Below are 21188 nucleotides of genomic sequence, written 5' to 3'. Positions count from 1 at the left end.
TTTCTAACGTCTTCTATACTAACTGATCTGATGATCATATGACCCACACTAGATGAATGGTATAACGTTGCCCACGGAATTATAAACGCCCCCTCGCCCATCCGGTCAATATCGGATGATACGTAGTAACTTCTAGAAGTACCTCCAGTTGAAATTTTTCATCTGGCACCGATCGCTACCAAACTGTATTTGATCATTAATATAGTGCATTTGGGGCTATAAATCAAGTTCTGGAGAAAGCTGCAGAAAACGATAAAAACATACTTGTACTTTAGACCGTATTTTAGTATGAATATGTGAATGAAAAAGTATAACATTGATACACCCTGAACAATACATATAGGACATTGAATGGGCCATAATAATGTCAATTTAGCAATAGAATTTAAAAAGTTATAGCCCTGCAAAGAAGGGGAACTTCTCCATAGACAAATAAGAGCTGGCTAGGGATGGTAAATTATGAATTTAACCATGGCGATCAAAGTGTTAATATCCTGGGTTATAGCTAATATCCCCTGACCAGTTAAATCAGTGATCCAAACATCAACAAATGGGCAGCCCCACCACAAAAATATCATTAATCTAAAAAACAATGTGCGGGTCCAAAATGAATGTTGTTTAAATGTTGTGTGCATGTATCTCCTCCCTACTTTCCCCACATGGAAGGCACCTGATTGGATAAATGACATGGTGCTCTAGTGCGACATCTAGTGGCTGAATGTTATCTATAGCACTTTTAAAGTGTGTATGCAGTTTATCTTACATAATGACAGTTACTCATATTCAACAACAGTGATTTCTCAGTCATTTCAGGTTAAAACAACAACAGGACTTTAAAGCAGCCTTCATTAACACATTCAACACCGCTGCTACTCATATCAGGAAATGGATACGAAGCCTGTAGAGTCCGCTATGGTTGAAAGGTCAACCAAACCACTGTGACTAATGTTATAATATAATATTTAAAAAATGTATAATAATGTATGTATAACATTCCCATGTATATTTTATCAAATCGATTATCTGAATAGTTAGAGAGAATGGAAAATTGTTTTATCGACTTATTTAACCCTATTGTTTATAACGCATTGAATTCTACTACATTATGAAAATATTGACATTCCCTATAAAGGGGAGTGTGTGTGAATGAATGGAAGCAATTAGAAGTATCTAGGCAGACCTCTCGTACAGACCGAGGGTCCTGTGTGCATGATAATGATGTCGATACACAAGTGGTATACTGATATGAGTTATGATAATGACGTGTGACATTAAGCATGTGGATTAAGCATTGAACAAGTTTACAACTAAAAGTATCTGAAGCTGTATTTGTACATAGTGTGCCGTCGTCCCGGCAGTGAGTTTTTAAGTGGTATTACGTTTACATTTGTACTATTATGTGAAAAGCCACACACCAACCACCGCTCGCCCCCTGGTGGCCGAACCTAACCACTACACATCAGTGCAGGTTAAAGGGGCAGTTCACCCAAAATTAAAATAAAAACAGAGTGCTATTTATCCATCCAGATAGTGGTGGTGTGATTCACCTAGTTTATATCCGAGATACCTGCTGTAGAGGTGTCTGCCTTCACTCCAATACAATGGAGCTGAATGGCACTGGGTCTGTGGAGCTCAAAGCACCAAAAAGATACATTTGAAAAACTCAACAGCAAGAAATCATGACCTGGTTACTCAAGATAATCCACAGACCTTGTTGTTGTGAGCGGTTTTCAACTACACCCACATTCATTATGGATGTAGTTTGGTAGAAACTACTAGAGCAGACATCTGAGAAACCTAAACATAATAACAACAGACCAAACAACCCAAGCGAGATGTTTGGTTTTACAAGGCCTCAAGGTCGTCTAACCTCACCCCTCTTTAATATCCTCCTGAGAGATAACCTGCCCCAGAGATAACCTGCCCCAGAGATAACCTGCCCCAGAGATAACCTGCCCCAGAGATAACCTGCCCCAGAGATAACCTGCCCCAGAGATAACCCGCCCCAGAGATAACCCGCCCCAGAGATAACCTGCCCCAGGGATAACCTGCCCCAGAGATAACCTGCCGCAGAGATAACCTGCCCCAGAGATAACCTGCTCCAGAGATAACCCGCCCCAGAGCTAACCTGCCCCAGAGATAACCTGCCCCAGAGATAACCTGCCCCAGAGATAACCTGCCCCAGGGATAACCTGCCCCAGAGATAACCTGCCCCAGAGATAACCTGCCCCAGAGATAACCCGCCCCAGAGCTAACCTGCCCCAGAGATAACCTGCCCCAGAGATAACCTGCCCCAGAGATAACCTGCTCCAGAGATAACCTGCTCCAGAGATAACCCGCCCCAGAGCTAACCTGCCCCAGAGATAACCTGCCCCAGAGATAACCTGCCCCAGGGATAACCTGCCCCAGAGATAACCTGCCGCAGAGATAACCTGCCCCAGGGTACATAGCAGAACTGACCTCATGTCATGTCTGTCATTATTTAGCCATGGGGGAATCCACCTCTAGATGTTTTTTTTTTTTTAATACACATGGAATGTTTACAGGGTCGTGGCTAAAAAGCATCCGTTTACAGGGTTGTAGCTATAAGGCATCCGTTTCATTGACATGTGTTAGAACTATCAAACTCCTTGATCACACACATCTCTATTTTAGGTTAAAGTGGGGTGTGAGGTCTCCAATGAGGTAAAGGTTAGGTTTAAGGTAAGGGTCAGGTTTATAAACAGTGAGGTTAAGGTTAGGGTTAAGATAAGGGTTATGACCCGTTTACTCTCTCACACATCTTCCAGCAGGCTACTGTTCTACTGGCATCAAGAACATCTTAGTTTATATGTAGTTACCAACAGGGTCAGGGAATACATTTTTATTAGGAATTAAAACATTGGAAAATTGCTGTCATGAAAAGGTTGTCCCACTCCACCTCTGAACAAACAACTGAAAAGCTCTCGTCATTAAATACATAAATAGCATTTTTAATTGATTGAATCAAAACCCTAACATTGGTTCCAGTGTTGACCCAATACCAAACTAAAATACTTCACTGCTCTGTATCAATTTGCTTGTACATGTATGACATAGTATTACGTTATCATCATAACATCCACAACAGCCCGTGTCATCGCAGTCCCGATAGTCGCTATGGGAACAAAGATTCAGACAGACCCTAATTTATGGAACAGATCAGTGTCGGTGGTGCTTGACTGTCTCTGTGTAGTAGAGTCTAGGAACACTATCAGAAGGAGACGTCAGGTTAGCATTGTAATACAGGAAGCTTACGAAATGTAGACAAATTCACAGGACTAAGTGTTGATCAGTTTCTATGGGAGATCAAGATCGACTATTGGCTCAACCTGTGTCAGCAGCTAATACATCAATTGTTGTGGTTGATGTGGATGTTTTTGAACCACTAATGCCTCGTCTCCACCAGCCAGTGTTTAGCCGTACTGTGGCCTGTCTGGCACAGTGAGCATCGCCATCGTCTTTAGAACCTGGATAAACCTGGCTGAGACGGACACCTTTCATAACCTGGTCAGACCTGACCAAAGCCGGTTGGGACTGTTGTATCATCATCATGGTTTAGCTCGTGTACCACAGTTGGTATTGTGAATTTTGAAAGGTTGCCTAGCAACCGTAGAGTTTACAAGAAACGCAATGGAGACACAAACCCAACCATACCCATACCATGGCTAGCCCCAGCCAGGCTGAACATAGCTAATGGAGACACAAACACACCATACCATGCTAGACCATAGCTAGCCCCAGCCAGGCTGACCATAGCTAATGGAGACACAAACCCAACCTTACCATACCATGGTTAGCCCCAGCCAGGCTGAACATAGCTAATGGAGACACAAACCCAACCATACCATACCATGGTTAGCCCCAGCCAGGCTGAACATAGCTAATGGAGACACAAACCCAACCATACCATGGCTGGCCACAGCCAAGCTGAACATAGCTAATGGAGACAAGGCATAATAGTAGCAAACTCATTTAATTACTTGTCTGTCAGCTAGCTAACTTATATCCATTATGAATGTTGAGATTTTACACCTTGATGTTAGATTGTCTGTGTCAGGCTCAGGCTCATTGGCTTCCACCCATTCCAGCTGCTAGTCTGGTCCCATGTTGAGAAACACTTCCTAAGAAATGCAAAGAAATGTGGGATACATAGCAACCGTTGTCATCTCCTTCTATGGTGCTTCTAGAGTAGAGTATCGTGTCTTCTTCACATTCTGACAGGGTGCACTTCCTCCCCGTGGAGATGGAAATGTTTTATACGACTACGTGGTTTGTACATGAAAAAAATGCATTGTAATGCTGCATCATTTTCAAAACTATAGTGTAAAAAAAATTAAAATAAATGAAAATGTCTTTTTCGTTGTTCCTTTATAAAAATAAAGTATGATGGAACATGAGAGGAGAGACGTTTCCTTACTCCGAAGATAAGATATAAGATGACCCTGCGGTTTGTAATTTAACACCCAATGGACACTCACTCACTCACACACACACAGAAGTAGATTTTCATAAAAATGTACATATTGAAAATCCTTTACCATCAGAAGGTTCTACTTCCCTTATATTTTTTTTAGACAGACAGACCTTAATCCTTTGATATCCTTAATTTGATGCCCTTAACGTCCTTGGAGCTGAGGCGAAGCATGCCGTTCTTGAAGCGCCCCACCTGACCTGAGGGGGCGGAGCCTGGACCAGAGGACGACCTCTTCTTCTCGTCCCTGGCGGAGACGCATCAGAGACAGACCAGACACGGGACAAACGGCTCCATTACAAACACTTCAGGCATTATTCTACCTCATTCAATGCAAGTTTGCAAATATGATGATATTCATTCTTTTTTATCTCATCCTTAGCTTTTTATCTGTATTTATCTGATGCCGTGTATGTCCCCCATGTGCCCCTCCCCCTCGCAATGTGCTGCACATTGTGTTACAAATATAATGTAATTGAATTTAATAAAAGACACTCATTTCCTTTTAACACTAATTCAGACAACAACACATCTGTGCGTCACGACTCATGATGCAATGTGGCCGAGCTCTCGGGACACAGAACAGAGCTTCACGTCAGATGATCACATCCTCACAAGAGAACCTGCTTTAACAACAAACAACTTCACCCACCTGATCTTATTATTTGGCTTCTTCGTCTTCTTCTTCTGCTCCTGAAGAGGAGGAAGAGCAGAAATATGGGTTAGAGACGGTTGCCATGGAGACAGCGGCCCCAGATAGATGGGGTAAAAAAATAAAACGACCAATAGGAGACCCGGGGTGACTCGCTCTCCTACGCAGAGAGTTGGACGATGTTCCACCGTCAAACATCTCTGCTGGAAGTAAACTAACCGGTGCTACCTTTACTGTTATTATTTTCCTGCGACATATTGAATAAATAATATTATATTATTGTTGTTCGCTCCATATTTCTTTGTCTCTTTTATAAACAAGAACCGACAATGAGAAAGAGAGAGATAGAGACAGGTTCTGATATAGATAAGAGACATAATCTGGTTCTGATATAGATAAGAGACATAATCTGGTTCTGATAGAGATAGAGACATAATCTGGTTCTGATAGAGACATAATCTGGTTCTGATATAGATAGAGACATAATCTGGTTCTGATATAGATAGAGACATAATCTGGTTCTGATAGAGATAGAGACATAATCTGGTTCTGATAGAGATAGAGACATAATCTGGTTCTGATATAGATAGACATGTTCTGGTTCTGATAGAGATGAAGACATAATCTGGTTCTGATATAGATAGAGACATAATCTGGTTCTGATATAGATAGACATGTTCTGGTTCTGATATAGATAGAGACATATTCTGGTTCTGATATAGATAGAGACATAATCTGGTTCTGATATAGATAGAGACATAATCTGGTTCTGATATAGATAGAGACATAATCTGGTTCTGATATAGATAGAGACATAATCTGGTTCTGATATAGATAGAGACATAATCTGGTTCTGATATAGATGAAGACATAATCTGGTTCTGATATAGATAATGTTCTGGTTCTGATAGAAATGAAGACATAATCTGGTTCTGATATAGATAGACATAATCTAGTTCTGATATAGATAGAGACATAATCTAGTTCTGATATAGATAGACATAATCTAGTTCTGATAGAGATGAAGACATAATCTGGTTCTGATATAGATAGAGACATAATCTAGTTCTGATAGAGATGAAGACATAATCTGGTTCTGATATAGATAGAGACATAATCTAGTTCTGATATAGATAGAGACCTAATCTGGTTCTGATATAGATAGAGACATAATCTAGTTCTGATAGAGATGAAGACATAATCTGGTTCTGCTAGAGAGAGACATAATCTGGTTCTGATAGAGAGAGACATGTTCTGGTTCTGATAGAGATAGAGAATGGTTCTGGTTCTGATAGAGATAGACATGTTCTGGTTCTGATAGAGAATGGTTCTGGTTCTGATAAGATAGAGAATGGTTCTGGTTCTGATAGAGATAGAGAATGGTTCTGGTTCTGATAGGGTGATTGGACTCACCTGCGCCACCACCTTAGCCTTCTGTTTCTTGTCCTTCAGCTGCTCCTGGAGGAGCTTGTAGTTCACATACAGCTTCTTAGGAGCCTGGGGTCCAGAGGGAAGGAGACACACTGAGGCAGGGTCCAGAGGGAAGGAGACACACTGAGGCAGGGTCCAGAGGGAAGGAGACACACTGAGGCAGGGTCCAGAGGGAAGGAGACACACTGAGGCAGGACCCAGAGGGAAGGAGACACACTGAGGCAGGGTCCAGAGGGAAGGAGACACACTGAGGCAGGGTCCAGAGGGAAGGAGACACACTGAGGCAGGACCCAGAGGGAAGGAGACACACTGAGGCAGGGTCCAGAGGGAAGGAGACACACTGAGGCAGGACCCAGAGGGAAGGAGACACACTGAGGCAGGGTCCAGAGGGAAGGAGACACACTGAGGCAGGGTCCAGAGGGAAGGAGACACACTGAGGCAGGACCCAGAGGGAAGGAGACACACTGAGGCAGGGTCCAGAGGGAAGGAGACACACTGAGGCAGGGTCCAGAGGGAAGGAGACACACTGAGGCAGGACCCAGAGGGAAGGAGACACACTGAGGCAGGACCCAGAGGGAAGGAGACACACTGAGGCAGGGTCCAGAGGGAAGGAGACACACTGAGGCAGGGTCCAGAGGGAAGGAGACACACTGAGGCAGGGTCCAGAGGGAAGGAGACACACTGAGGCAGGGTCCAGAGGGAAGGAGACACACTGAGGCAGGACCCAGAGGGAAGGAGACACACTGAGGCAGGGTCCAGAGGGAAGGAGACACACTGAGGCAGGACCCAGAGGGAAGGAGACACACTGAGGCAGGGTCCAGAGGGAAGGAGACACACTGAGGCAGGACCCAGAGGGAAGGAGACACACTGAGGCAGGACCCAGAGGGAAGGAGACACACTGAGGCAGGGTCCAGAGGGAAGGAGACACACTGAGGCAGGGTCCAGAGGGAAGGAGACACACTGAGGCAGGACCCAGAGGGAAGGAGACACACTGAGGCAGGACCCAGAGGGAAGGAGACACACTGAGGCAGGGTCCAGAGGGAAGGAGACACACTGAGGCAGGGTCCAGAGGGAAGGAGACACACTGAGGCAGGGTCCAGAGGGAAGGAGACACACTGAGGCAGGGTCCAGAGGGAAGGAGACACACTGAGGCAGGACCCAGAGGGAAGGAGACACACTGAGGCAGGGTCCAGAGGGAAGGAGACACACTGAGGCAGGGTCCAGAGGGAAGGAGACACACTGAGGCAGGGTCCAGAGGGAAGGAGACACACTGAGGCAGGACCCAGAGGGAAGGAGACACACTGAGGCAGGGTCCAGAGGGAAGGAGACACACTGAGGCAGGGTCCAGAGGGAAGGAGACACACTGAGGCAGGACCCAGAGGGAAGGAGACACACTGAGGCAGGGTCCAGAGGGAAGGAGACACACTGAGGCACGACCCAGAGGGAAGGAGACACACTGAGGCAGGACCCAGAGGGAAGGAGACACACTGAGGCAGGACCCAGAGGGAAGGAGACACACTGAGGCAGGACCCAGAGGGAAGGAGACACACTGAGGCAGGGTCCAGAGGGAAGGAGACACACTGAGGCAGGACCCAGTCAACTCATCCGACTTCAGTTCATCAGAGCTGTCCTCCACTAAAGTCATTCTTAGGGGCCGCGTCCACCTAGCGCATATTTAGGACCGCACGCGTCTGTTTTCAATGTATTCCAATGGGGAGGGAGCGCATGCGGCCGCCTCTAGGAAGTGCGCTGCCGTCGGCTTCTTTTCTCAGCTTTTTTGTGCGGCCGAAAGTTGAAACTTTCTGAACTTTCAGAGCGATGCGCTGGAGCTCATTTTCAGACAACCAATCACAGCCATTCATCTACCACTCTGTTTGTAACCTGACACCGGAGCTGCCTGCCTGTCTGGCTGTCTCCCACAGACCATTGAGATTTGCGACAAAACTAATAATAATAACTACACGAATACACTACTAAAAAGCTAATAAAAAGCAAAGGGAGAACTGTGGTGTCAGGCAATAACTATATATATAATTAATATACAATAAAGTTATTCAAATATGCTATAATATGTGCAAAACCGCGGCATGGCTGTAGATTTATTTCTGTCATCTACAAGATGCGCTTCAAGCCAGCTCTGCCGGCGCACTCCCAGCATGTTTCACGGAGAAATATGCGCTAGGTGGACGCGGGCCCTTAGTCGACTAATAGGACTTTATCAACAGATCAATCTGAATCAGTGGACCTAGGACATATTTAAATCTAGAGTTTACAAGAGATGTGCTTATAATTTTTCAGGAAATAACTCATCGTGGTCGATTAAGACCAAACAAACCGATTAATCAACCAAGCACCTCGGACGAAGAACCATATCACTTTTATTTTTAATTTTTTTTTATTATATGTTTTTGTAGATTTTTATTTGTTTGTACTACCGGGCAGTCCGGTAGAGAGAGGGAGAGGAGGAAATGGGAGACAGAGCAGGGGAAGACATTCGGCAAAGGACGCCGGGTCCGGGAATCGAACCTGGGTCGGCCGTTTCGCGACGCAGCGTGTTACATGGTGTGCTACTAGAGCGCCCCCATATCACTTGTTTTACGTTTTCAGAGGAGTCTTGACAAAGCAAAATCCCATACACCTCTAGACCTTCATCAGCAGTATTCATATTAGTCGGATTATCATCTGAAGATGGTAAATTAGAGTGTTGTGTTCATTCATAGTTAAAGACAGAAGAGGTTGAGTACTTTATTATCTAAAGATGGTAAATTAGAGTGTTGTGTTCATTCATAGTTAAAGACAGTAGAGGTTGAGTACTTTATTATCTAAAGATGGTAAGTTAGAGTGTTGTGTTCATTCATAGTTAAAGACAGTAGAGGTCGAGTACTTTATTATCTAAAGATGGTAAGTTAGAGTGCTTTCATCCAGCTGTCCAAAACATTTAAAAAATAGAGTTATGTGGTTATTGAGTGCAAGGGTTCAACTAACAACTAACTAAGTATTGTAAGCCTCACCCTGGCTCCTAACATGACGGCTCTCTCCTGCTCAAACACCCTCTGCTGCTCCTTCTTGTAACCGGTTATCCCAAACCGATGGACCTCCAGCCGAGCCTACAACACACACACACACACACACACACACACACACACACACACACACACACACACACACACACACACACACACACACACACACACACACACACACACACACACACACACACACACACACACACACACACACACACACACACACACACACACACACACACACACACACACACACACACACACACACACACACACACACACACACACACACACACACACACACACACACAGTAAGATTAAACAGTGGAATGTTTCTCCACTGGTTCTTACAATGTACACACTAAGCAAGGTAAAAAAATAACAATAGAAAACATATATGTATATGGATTATTAATAATAAAAAAAGGCAAATATATAACCTACATGAAAGGAATGGGATGTGCTGAGAGCAGAATGTAGATGTGTCCATTCTATTCCACCATAGCTATACCCACGTAAATGAGTTTAGTTCACTTATTTATTAATTCACTGCCATTTGCAGTGTTTGTGTAGTACTTTTATTTATTTTAGAACATCATGATGTCTCGTTGAATCATGACTATTAATGTAAAACGTAATTGTTAATGATACAAATATTATTGTATTTATTATTATTATAATTATTTAAATCCGAGGATGTCATCAATGATTTCTCACAAATTAAGCCCTTAACCCGTACGCCTACATAGACAATGGTTCGCCTGGACATAGTGTTATATTTTTGCCATTATTCTTATTAAGCTTATTCTTTGAGTCAGTATCAAGTGTTATACCTTGTATGATTCAGGGGAACCTACCCTTCATTTCCGGTGCAGTGTCAAGTCACCATCATACATTACTTTTGTGTGAGCAATGAGCATACAATATTCAACATAATAAAAATAATGCCCAGTGAAAAAGCCTTGTGTTTTGTTAAATAACATTAACATCATAGTTTACCAGTGAATTATAGTTTTCTCATCATGAAAAGTTATATTTAGGTGTTTTGAACCTCCATGGGGGATTTGGTACAAATACACATTTTCCTCAGTGAGTTACAGCCATTTATATAGATTGGATATTGTTCTGGGTGTCTTTTAGCAGACAATGTGAAAATATATCACTTTTGGTGTTACCTTCATATTTTGACCACTATCACCCCTGAGAGTAAATATACAATTATTATATTCCACTGGAAAATAAATAACCTAATCTGTTGACATAATGGAATACTACAGTTTTCAAACAAATATTTTATTCATCATCATCACTGTCCCAGCTATCGGGTGCAGAGTCACTGTTGTCTGGCTCATCCTCAACATCCAAAACAAACAGAGCCTGCAGGATAATGAAAGACCCTCACCACCCCAATAACAGCCTGTTTCAGCTGCTGAGGTCAGGCAGACGCCTGCAAATCCTAGCTACTAGGACAGAGCGGCTTAGGCTCAGCTTCTTCCCCCAGGCCATCAGAGCCATGAACAATGTACATTGAGTGCTCAGAACATTGAACTGTCCACACACAAGCACACATGAACACACACACGACACGCACACTGTGCACGCTCACACACGAGCAGCCACTTAACACTTTAACATGAGCGGGCACACACTCATGTCGCACACACGCACACTTATGGCCAAAGGAAAGGACACTTTAAATTAGAATAACAGGAACAGTGTATTGCACTACCAAAGCAACTAGCATGTCACACATGCGCTGTAAATAACTATGTACAGATACCGAGATGTCACTCCATGTTACCTGCTATCTGTTACTGCACAATGTTGTTTCTTCTTTTGATTCTATTATATGTACCACTGTATTGCACATCGTTGCGGGCAAGACCACCCGCATTTCATTGTATACCTGTATGCCGTGACAATTAAAACTCTTGACTTGACTTGACTTGAGTTCCAATGCTTGTTTTTTTTGTCTGGTCTACTTTTTCTCCTCCTTTTTCTGTGATTTTTCTCCCCATCCCAATTTGACCTCTCGTGCCAATTCTCCCTCCCCTGTCCTTATCGTTGCTCGCATATGCCCCCCACTGGCCGGTTGTAGGGAGGATAGAAGCCTTGCATCACATGTCCCCTCCGATACATGTGGAGGCAGCCTGTCACATCTTTTCACCTGCCAGCGCGGACTCTCATTTTGGCGAGGAGTAACGTGTAGGAGGCTCACATTGCCCCCGCCATTTTTCCTGACTTTGCTGTGCAGGCGCCCCAACCGACCTGTAGGAGTCGCTGTTCACAACGACCAGACTACCACCCTTCGCCTTCCCACCCGCTAACTCTGCCAATTGAGTTAGTATGACGGCCGGCCCAATCCTCTTTCACACATGACTAGAGTGCACATCTCACTGACTGCTCATCACATCTCTGCAGAGATTCCAGGGAAGGGGGACCATCCCATGTGACCATTTCTAGCATTTCTATTGCCTATAGGCCAACAGTGCACCAACAGATACATAGAAGGCAAGGCTTTACTGGTCTGGATTCATGAGACAAAACAAGGCAAATTTAGATGTTTGAAGATTTTAGTTGATTTAATCTATGTCGAACTTCGGCGCTCCGGTACTCTGGCTGTGAGTGACATAGAGACACAATTGCAGGTCAGGCGGAAAGAGAAGAATCTCCCAATCCCTGATCTCTTCCACAACTATTTAAAGGGAAGCTTTAGCGTAAATGGTTCCTTAGATATATAATGTTTTGTAAAAGCATGTCTAGTGTGTATTGCTCTGTTGATGTACTTGTGATTTGCAAAAGAAAATCCAATAAATACATTGTTTAAAAAAACAAAAAAGTTACTGATTGGGAGATGCAGGTAGATTTGATAGTTAGCACTAACTTGAGGCCTGACCTAGTATTATGGTCTAGTAGTCAGCAGGTAGTTTTTATTTTATAGAACTGACCGTGCCTTGGGAGGATTCAGTTGAGAAGGCGTACAAAAGGAAAAAGCTTAGATATGCAAACTTCAGCAGCAGAAACTGAACAACGAGGATGGAAAGTTAGGGTTTGTCCGGTGCAAGTAGGATGCAGAGGATTTATTGCACAATCGACAGTATCATTATTGGGAGAGTTGGGGAGTTTGCGATAAGCTGTCAATGAGATGTCGGAAGAAGCATTGAAAGGTAGTCGTGGATTTGGTTGAGGAGAAATAATGTCAGCTGGGGGCCAAAGTAAGAGCATTTATTTTCCTCTATGTTGTTGCCGTGTGGTATCGGTATCAGGATTTGTATTTTTGACACAGGATAACATAGGGAGGTTCGGCGTGTGGATATCATGGAAAAGGTGGGAGCTAGCATGGAGGGGGGTGGTTCTGGGACGCTGGAACTAACCGCTGAGCCTTCCCGAGGTGTCGTGGGCCTAACTTCATGAAACACCAGTGAAGGGAGGTGGCCACTTGATAACCCCGGTGATATGCTCGCTCTCGCTGCCTATCTACCTACACGTTGGGTTGTGGTAGCCATTGCGGGCCATGTGCTAAGGTATGTAGCATCGGTATTGTCAATACCTGGAGCTCTCATTTTAACAATTTCCTCCCGCGTTTTGTTATAAATAGGTGGGGATTTGGTTCTGGACGGAGTGAAGTCTGGTCTGGCTCTCCCTCTTCCCTCTTCTCAGTCCTCCGAATACACTGGGTAGCATAGATGTGAGGCAAGAGGATTGGGTTTCTTCATTGAGCTTTTATCCTTTATCATTAGGGCACAAGTAATACATTGTATATATTACCTTTTCTAAATTGAGTCTTTCAGCGTCTTCCGTTTTCTTTTTCTCAGTCATCCGTGAGGGCTGGAAGAGAAGAGGAGAGGAGAAAAGAGAGAAGAGAAGGGGAGATAATAGAGGAGAGAAGAGAAGGGGAGAAGAGAAGAGGAGAGACGAGGAAAGAAGAGGATAGGAGAAGAGAGGATAGAAGAGAAGAGAGGAGAGAAGATGAGGAGAGAAGATGAGGAGAGAAGAGAGAAGATAAGAGAAGGGGAGAGAAGAGGAGGAGAGAAGAGAAAAATATAGATACATTAGGTATATATAAGAACATATTGCATTCTCACAACATTGCATGGCATATGAAACATAGAAATGTAGAGGCCTAGACATATTAAGACACATTTGTGTCGACTTTAAGCGGAGCGAGCTGCATATGTGGCAAAAAAAAGAAGTCACGAGCCACTTAAAAAAAAAAGCATGTATTTAACAAGATTTACAATCGATCTGTTTAGTCCTAAGTGAATGGAGTAAGATCTGTGCAGTCATGAGAAGAAACAGTTCATCAAGTGAGTTGCCGTGGAGATCAGTTGTACGGTGCCCTCTCTCCAGCAGGGTATGACTTGTAGGCTATGACTTGTTACGCTCCGTCTCTGTGTGCTGTGTGTATCTTGAATAGTGTGACTGACAACCCTATCCCTCTCCTACAGGTTAGCTAAGGGATATACCTTTGTATGTGCTAAACATGTCTGGTCATTCACAGCCTGGCAATCACAGACACACCTAATCAGGTGTGTCAGGAGGAGGAGTCACACCTGAGCTCAAAGGCTGGCGTCTCAATTTTGTCTCTCTCTCTCCTCCAAGCTGGCCATGATCTTTTGTTGGTTTGATTCTCACCTCATTACTTGCACACGCCACACACTGACTCATCCATGCACCCACTACACCACTGATATTACGGATCCAGTCATTCTTTAATACATTTTTGTAAATAGTTTCATTGGTTAATTCAATTACTTTCTTTAAATCATCAAGCACATCTGGCCTCCCTTGTTTTGTCTGTACTCTGAGCATGGTTCATGACAAAAGTTAAGGAATATACATTATACAATGGCATGCAAATTTCTTGATTCGGATTGGCTGAAACAGTTGTTTCAGACGTTGTTATTTCGTATAACACACTCCACGTGACACCAGAACCCGCCCACAACCGAATAACTTTTCCCCCCCCCGAATGAATCCGCCGTTCATTCTTTTCCGAATGAAACCAAGATGGCGGACAATAATCTTTATGAATGGATGTATTGATTTCGTCATAACGACTCATTAAAAAAAGATACAATCACCTGGAATATGTTAGTTGTTTACACAATGTTGGATTATGTAATTGGTTTGTCATGACCCATTGTAAAACAAAATATAAATCGTGGGGGGGTTCTGAGGCTGAGTGCTCTCTGTGTTGGTGTCCGTCGCGCAAAAGCTGGCTGGCAGTCTCATTGAATAATATAAGTCTGGAAACTTATACAGCAGGAGAAGCCGGAGAAGGAAAAAAGACATTCACGAAAACGAATTTATCATTGTACATTTTGATCTATGTACATGTATGATGTTACCCCGAAGCACAGTGAAGTTACCGGTTGTTATTTGATTGATTGAACATTTTATTAACATATTGCAGAATGGGTACAATACAGTACAGCTCAATACACACAATTGTTAAGGGGATGCAGACCAGAGAAAGACTTTCGTCTTACATCAGGGTCCCCCATTTTCAATTCATCATAACATATATGACATACATGACATACAGATACAGTACTGCTACATCTATACATTTATGACATACCAGATTTACAAATACAGTACCGTTTGTGATACAAGAAGAGTCTAAAAAAGAGAGTATATACATTTGACGAAGAAACTGTACATTGGAGGAGGTTGGTAGGTAGGAGATTGGTAGGTGGGGTGGAGGGAGGGGGGGTATTTCGTATAACACACTCCACGTGACCCCAGAACCTCAGTGTAAATAAACCATAATCACCCTACAAAAACAGTACTGTATTTGTAAATCTGGTATGTCATAAATGTATAGATGTAGCAGTACTGTCTATCTGTATGTCATGTATGTCTGTAAACTTGTGCATAACGGAGTGTGGCTCTATAGCAGAGTAATTTTATATGAAGTTTGTTGTTATAGACAGGGTACATTTTCAGAAAATCATAACCCTGAAGGCATTTCGTGTTTATTTTTGGTACATAACATTTCTAGGGGTATTAAGGGGTGCTGAATCCAAATCTGCTGTATACCAAGCTCAAAAATGTCAAATAAGGCCTCAAAATTGAAAAATCCAACATGGCCGCCAGCGCCAGGCTGAAATCTATTTAAGTGCATATCTTTTTGACTATAAACAAGGTAGAAACATCAACGAAATGTGTTTTTATTAGGGGGAGCTCCAGTAGCTCACCACGTACCGCGAGTGCTATTTCAGCGCCGTGGACAACCGTGCTCGTCACGGATCTGGGGCTGAGCGCGTTCGAATCCCGGACGGCAGCCGTGCCTTTCCCAGAGTGTCTTCCCCCCCATCTGAACCCTTTCAGCCTGCTTCTGTCGGTCGAACTTGACCAAGTATGAATGCGATGAAAAAGCGATAAACGCTAAAAAGAACCAGCTGACTGGTCAAAGTTTTAAAAAAGAAATGTGTTTTTATATGTTTGCATACATGAGGAATTTAAAATCATATCCTGATTTTAGATCAGTTGTGAAAATGTTGCTTGAAACTCATATTTATAGCAGAAACGGTGGTCGTTATTGATGCATAACTCATCAACCAACTAAGAAAGAAAAGCAGGATGATCCCAGATTAATCAACATGCCATTTATGCAAATTAGATAGTCCTTAATATGCATACAGTAGCTTAGGTACAGTAATTTATTGTCAGTCATCAATCGTATTCAGGCAGGTGTCGCAGGTGTCTTGCAGTTGCATGATTCATCCAATGCCACTTTTCCTGAATAGAATAGATTATAATATAATAAAATAAAAAGATTATTTTACCATATCAATATAAGTGAATGTTCAAGTTTCTTTATTAGTTGTCATACAGAATACAGAATACTTTGCATGAAATGTTTCTTTCTGTGTTGCTCCTGAGAGTGTGCTAGATAATAACAAGATAGTATAAAATAAGTATAATAAGTATAAAATAGAAAGTCAAGAAGTCAAGTACGTAAACAAGTGTAAACAACAAAATTGTTCAGTGTATCTATATATACAGTATGTACAGCTGGTACAAAAATGGTGAGGTATAGCTTAGCTTGTGGTGCCACCTTGTAGTGGTGAGGTGCAATAAGGAATGAGAATGATGTGCAATTTCCTGTTTGTAAAGTGTGTCTAAAGTGTAAAGTGTGTCTAAAGTGGTAAAGTGGGTGGTACAGTGTGTTGTTTATTTAAGTGAGTGTATGTGCGCTGTGGGTGTGTTGATGGTTTGCTTATTGTTCATTGTTCATTCATTGAGAATCCTGATGGCCTGGGGTTGGAAGCTCCTTCTGAGTCTCTCTGTGCTTGCCATGAGACTCCGGTATCGCTTGCCAGACCGCAGCAGTTCAAAGAGGCAGTTGTTTGAGTGGCTGGAGTCTTTGATTATTCTCTTAGCCTTGCCCATGCACCGCTTGTTGTAAATGTCTTGGAGAGTGGGAAGCCCACCTTCAATTGTGCATTCGGCTGAACGGGCCACTCTCTGTAGTCTGCTACGGTCTTGTGCAGTGCTATTCCAAAACCAGGAGGTGATATTGCCAGTCAGGATGTTCTCTATTGTGCATGAGTAGAAGTTCTTGAGAATCTTCTGACTCACCTTGAACTTCCTTAAGCGCCTAAGGAAGTAGAGGCGTTGTCGTGCCTTCTTGATAACACTGTCAATGTGTGTGGTCCATGTCAAGTCCTCGGATATGTGGACTCCGAGGTACTTTAAAACTGTTCACTCTCTCAACCGGTGCCCCGTCGATGCTGAGGGGGCTGTAGTCCCTGACCCCGACCTCCTAAAGTCCACAATCATCTCCTTTGTTTTGCTGACGTTCAGGGAGAGGCTGTTCTCTTTACACCATCCCGCTAGAACCTTAACCTCTTCCAGGTAGGCCCTCTCGTCGTTTGCAGAGTTCAGGCCCACCACTACTGTGTGGTCAGCAAATTTGATGATTGTGTTGTTGTTCCGCTGTGCCACACAGTCATGTGTGTACAGGGAGTGGAGGAGGGGACTCAGGACACAGCCCTGGGGGGGCCCTATGTTGAGAGTGATGGATGAGGAGGTGCAGTTGCCTGCTCTCACCACCTGGGGTCTGCCCATCAGGAAGTCCAAGACCCACTGGCAGAGGTCATAGTTCAAGCCCAGGTCCCTGAGCTTGGCTATGAGTTTGGAGGGGACTATGGTATTGAATGCTGAGCTGTAGTCGATGAATAGCATTCTCACATAGTTCCCCTGCCTCTTGTCCAGGTGTGATGCTGCTGTGTGCAGCACATGGGCTATGGCGTCCTCCGTGGACCTGTTGGGGCGGTATGCAAATTGCAGGGGTCCAGGTTGATGGGGAGGGAGGAACAGATGTAGCCCTTCACTAGCTTCTCAAAGCACTTCATGGCTATGGAGGTGAGAGCTACAGGGCGGTAGTCGTTGAGGCAAGCAGGCTTGGATTTTTTGGGTACAGGGATAGTGGTGGACTTCTTCAGACAGGTGGGGATGACAGCCTGTTCTAAGGACAGGTTAAATATGTCAGTGAATACCGGGGCCAGTTGGTCGGCACAGACTTTTAGGACGCGCCCGGGGATACCGTCCGGTCCTGCTGCCTTCCTGATATTCACTTTCTTAAACGTCCTCCTCACCTCATGTTCTGTTATCCTGAACACTGAGTCTCCATCAGCAGTGCCCCCCCCCTCCATTGCAGTGGTTTGTAGGCTGGTGCTGTTATTCCCAGCCTCAAACCTCGCATAGAAGGTATTGAGATCATTTGCCAGTTGGATGTCACTGTTCAGTTTGAGGGAGGTGCCTTTGTAATCTGTCATCATTCTGAGGCCCTGCCACATAGCTCTAGAGTGAGCCTGTTCATATTGAAGTTCAATTTTATCCCTGTAGCGCCTTTTTGCTTCTATTACTGTCCTCCTAACATTGTATCTCGCCACCTTGTGGTCATTCATGTTGCCTGTCACAAGCCTGGCGTTGTATGCTGAGGTGCGCGCCTTCAAAACCGCCCGCTCCGCTCCCCGCGCCGCTCACATGCCCTGGTACACCCACATGAAGTGAACTGCCTGCATGCTTTAGGCATGGGTGGCAGAGAGAGTAGCCATGGCACTAGCTGTCCTTCCTTGTGTATACACCCCATTTCATCAACAGGAGGAAGATCAGGGTGTGGCAGGTGAGCTTGGTTCCAGATGCTTGCTTGATAGTGTGAGCGCATGATGTGGAACTTCACTGCATCTGAGGTTGGTGGCAGAGTCTCTTGTGGACGGCCTTTGCAGAATAACTTGACTCTTGCTTTGTTGCACGTATCCACCTCAGGCGCACCATAGATCTTGCAGATGAATCTCTCTGTTGATGTCACAAGATCTTCTGTGAAAGGGCCCTTCCCTAGGCCAGAAAGATCAGTGTGATGGTGCTCGAACACCTGCCAGGCTGTTTTCTTTCCGTGACCACTGAACTGGGACACACTGTCACATCCGGTGAGGGCATGGAAGGCAAGGATTGTGTCCAGTTGATCATCAGATAGTAGCTTTCTAATGTCATGTACTGGAAAATATTTTGGATCCTTCGATGTCCCAGCATTCATGTAGAGATGCGTACATCGGATTCTGTCATAGTGAGCCAAGAGTAGAAGCAGCACATCTGTGTCACACGCTGACACAACGATTGTTTCCACTGGAGCCTGGATGAGAGAATCAGATGTGTATCAGCTTCCTCATGGTCAGCACTCAGAGAGGAGACTTCAAGATCTGGATCTGTTGACTTGACAGTTGTCGCTTCAGTAAACCTCCCTGATACTACAACTACAGGTTCATCATCCGGGCTGTGTTCTATCAGGTGGTTTGAGAGTAGTTGAGCGATATCTGATTTGTTGTCTTCAAGGGCCATGAAGCTCGACCAATCGGCAGGAAGTGGAACAGACTTGTTTTTGATTTCACAACGTACTGGTCTGTGGCGCTGTTTGCGTTTCACCCTTGTGCCTGTTTTGATGGATTGGTCATGGTATCTGTCAAAGACGACATCTACCCTCTGGTATTTTGCTCCCATCTTCAACACGGTGTCAGTGAACTTGTTGGCATAGTCACCAAATGTTGTAGTGTCAGGTGGCTTTCCGAGTGCCATTACCAGAGCTTGGCCATCAATGACCAGGCAGCTGGGTCCCTGAAGGGTAAGATCTGCAGGGGTTTTAACTTGTTTCGTCAGTATATTTGCGAACACAGACTTGTTGGTGGAATGTAGACTCCCGTTAGTTGTGGCCAGAGATGGCGGGATGGGCATGAGCTCATGCTGGAGGATATTGTCAAGGTCTACCTTACGACCTGCTCTGTAAGCTGTGATGAGCCTTTGTAGAATCTGCCTGTCCACTTTGATGGTGTTTTGCTTGTTCTTAAGTTGCACAACTTCATATAAAGAGGCAAATGTCTTGGCTTTGTTCTTTCGAATGGGTGATTTCAGGTTCAGGTGCTGGTCACTATCTGGAGGTTCACACATACGTTTGTCCACAAACATGTTCAGTTGTGCCTATCCAAGGTGTTCTGCGCCAAGTATGGATTCTTGAATCTCCGGTGTGACTACGTCCTTGTTGATGTATGCAAGAAAACTTACAAAAGCACATTTAATTCAGGTTTGTACCTTGTGTAGTCACACTTAACTCATTAAGCCCCACCATTTATTTTTTGAAAATTCGCCTAAAACAGCATGCTTACATTAAAATGCTTATATATCCAGATTTATAAGAGCTACTTGCATAAACTTGGTACCTGAAGAAAGCTAAGACTTGGGGGATTCTAATGTTGGTGTCCAACACTGTACAGTTATTACCAAATTGCTGTAGTATTCCTGCAAACACTGAAGAAATGTCATTCTTTTGATCCTCGCCTATACAAAGATTACAGTTGGACAGTCAAAAACACCCTGTTACTCATGGTTGCACCCCAGCTATATTCCTACTTTCTTCCTCCATAGGTGCAGATGTTCTGTGCAAAGTTTCATGTCAGTAGAATAAAAGATTTGGGTTTAGCACCTGTTTTTGTGGAGAGAGGGCCTGGTGCTGGCGGCCATGTTGGATTTCTCAATTTTGAGGCCTTATTTGACATTTTTGAGCTTGGTATACAGCAAATTTGGATTCAGCACCCCTTAATATCCCTAGAAATGTTGTGTACCAAAAATAAACACAAAATGCCTTCAGCACTTTATACAAGCACATTTTCTGAAATTCTGCCTAGTCTATTAGATGGCATGCTTTATAGCAGGGGTCAGCAACCTTTTTGACATGGAGTGCCTGTTTGAAATATAGTTGTAACTAGTGTGCCTCAACAATATTCCATGCATCGTAATTTTTTTCTCTCATAATCATGTCTTTTTAACACTATAGGGACCAGCCACAAGTTAACTCGTGTTTCGGTGCCATGCATTGTGGACCAGAGCCAAGAGTTAACTCGTGGCAAGTTGTTATCGTTTTATTCCATATTAATAACGCTATTAACGTCCGCGATCGACTTGCAGGACCTACCCACATATTTGATTTTCGAAACATGCAATACCGGCCAGATCCGCTTAGGGGCGCCATCGCTCCACTGCAGTATCATTGAGGGCGATTGAAAAAAATATCTTTTTTACTGTC

The 21188-nt window shown here is 43.9% G+C and overlaps 1 protein-coding gene across 1 annotated transcript in view; it reads right to left on the bottom strand.

Moving 5' to 3' along the window:
- Window positions 1-2763: 2763 nt before the first annotated feature.
- Window positions 2764-21188, bottom strand: part of fsaf1 (40S small subunit processome assembly factor 1) — a 51376-nt gene continuing 32951 nt past the window's right edge. Inside the window, exons 4-8 of the mRNA XM_084314511.1 lie at window positions 13370-13429; window positions 9587-9682; window positions 6558-6641; window positions 5145-5185; window positions 2764-4739 (exon numbers count right to left, since the gene is read on the bottom strand). Coding sequence (XP_084170637.1) covers window positions 4607-4739; window positions 5145-5185; window positions 6558-6641; window positions 9587-9682; window positions 13370-13429 — 414 coding nt within the window. The 3' untranslated portion in view covers window positions 2764-4606. The remainder of the gene's footprint in view (window positions 4740-5144; window positions 5186-6557; window positions 6642-9586; window positions 9683-13369; window positions 13430-21188) is intronic.

This window comes from Notolepis coatsorum (assembly GCF_963971535.1).
Source record: "Notolepis coatsorum genome assembly, chromosome: 5".
Classification (NCBI taxonomy): domain Eukaryota; kingdom Metazoa; phylum Chordata; class Actinopteri; order Aulopiformes; family Paralepididae; genus Notolepis; species Notolepis coatsorum.
Note: the sequence above shows the minus strand (reverse complement) of the source record. Positions and strands in the feature narration are given on the sequence as shown.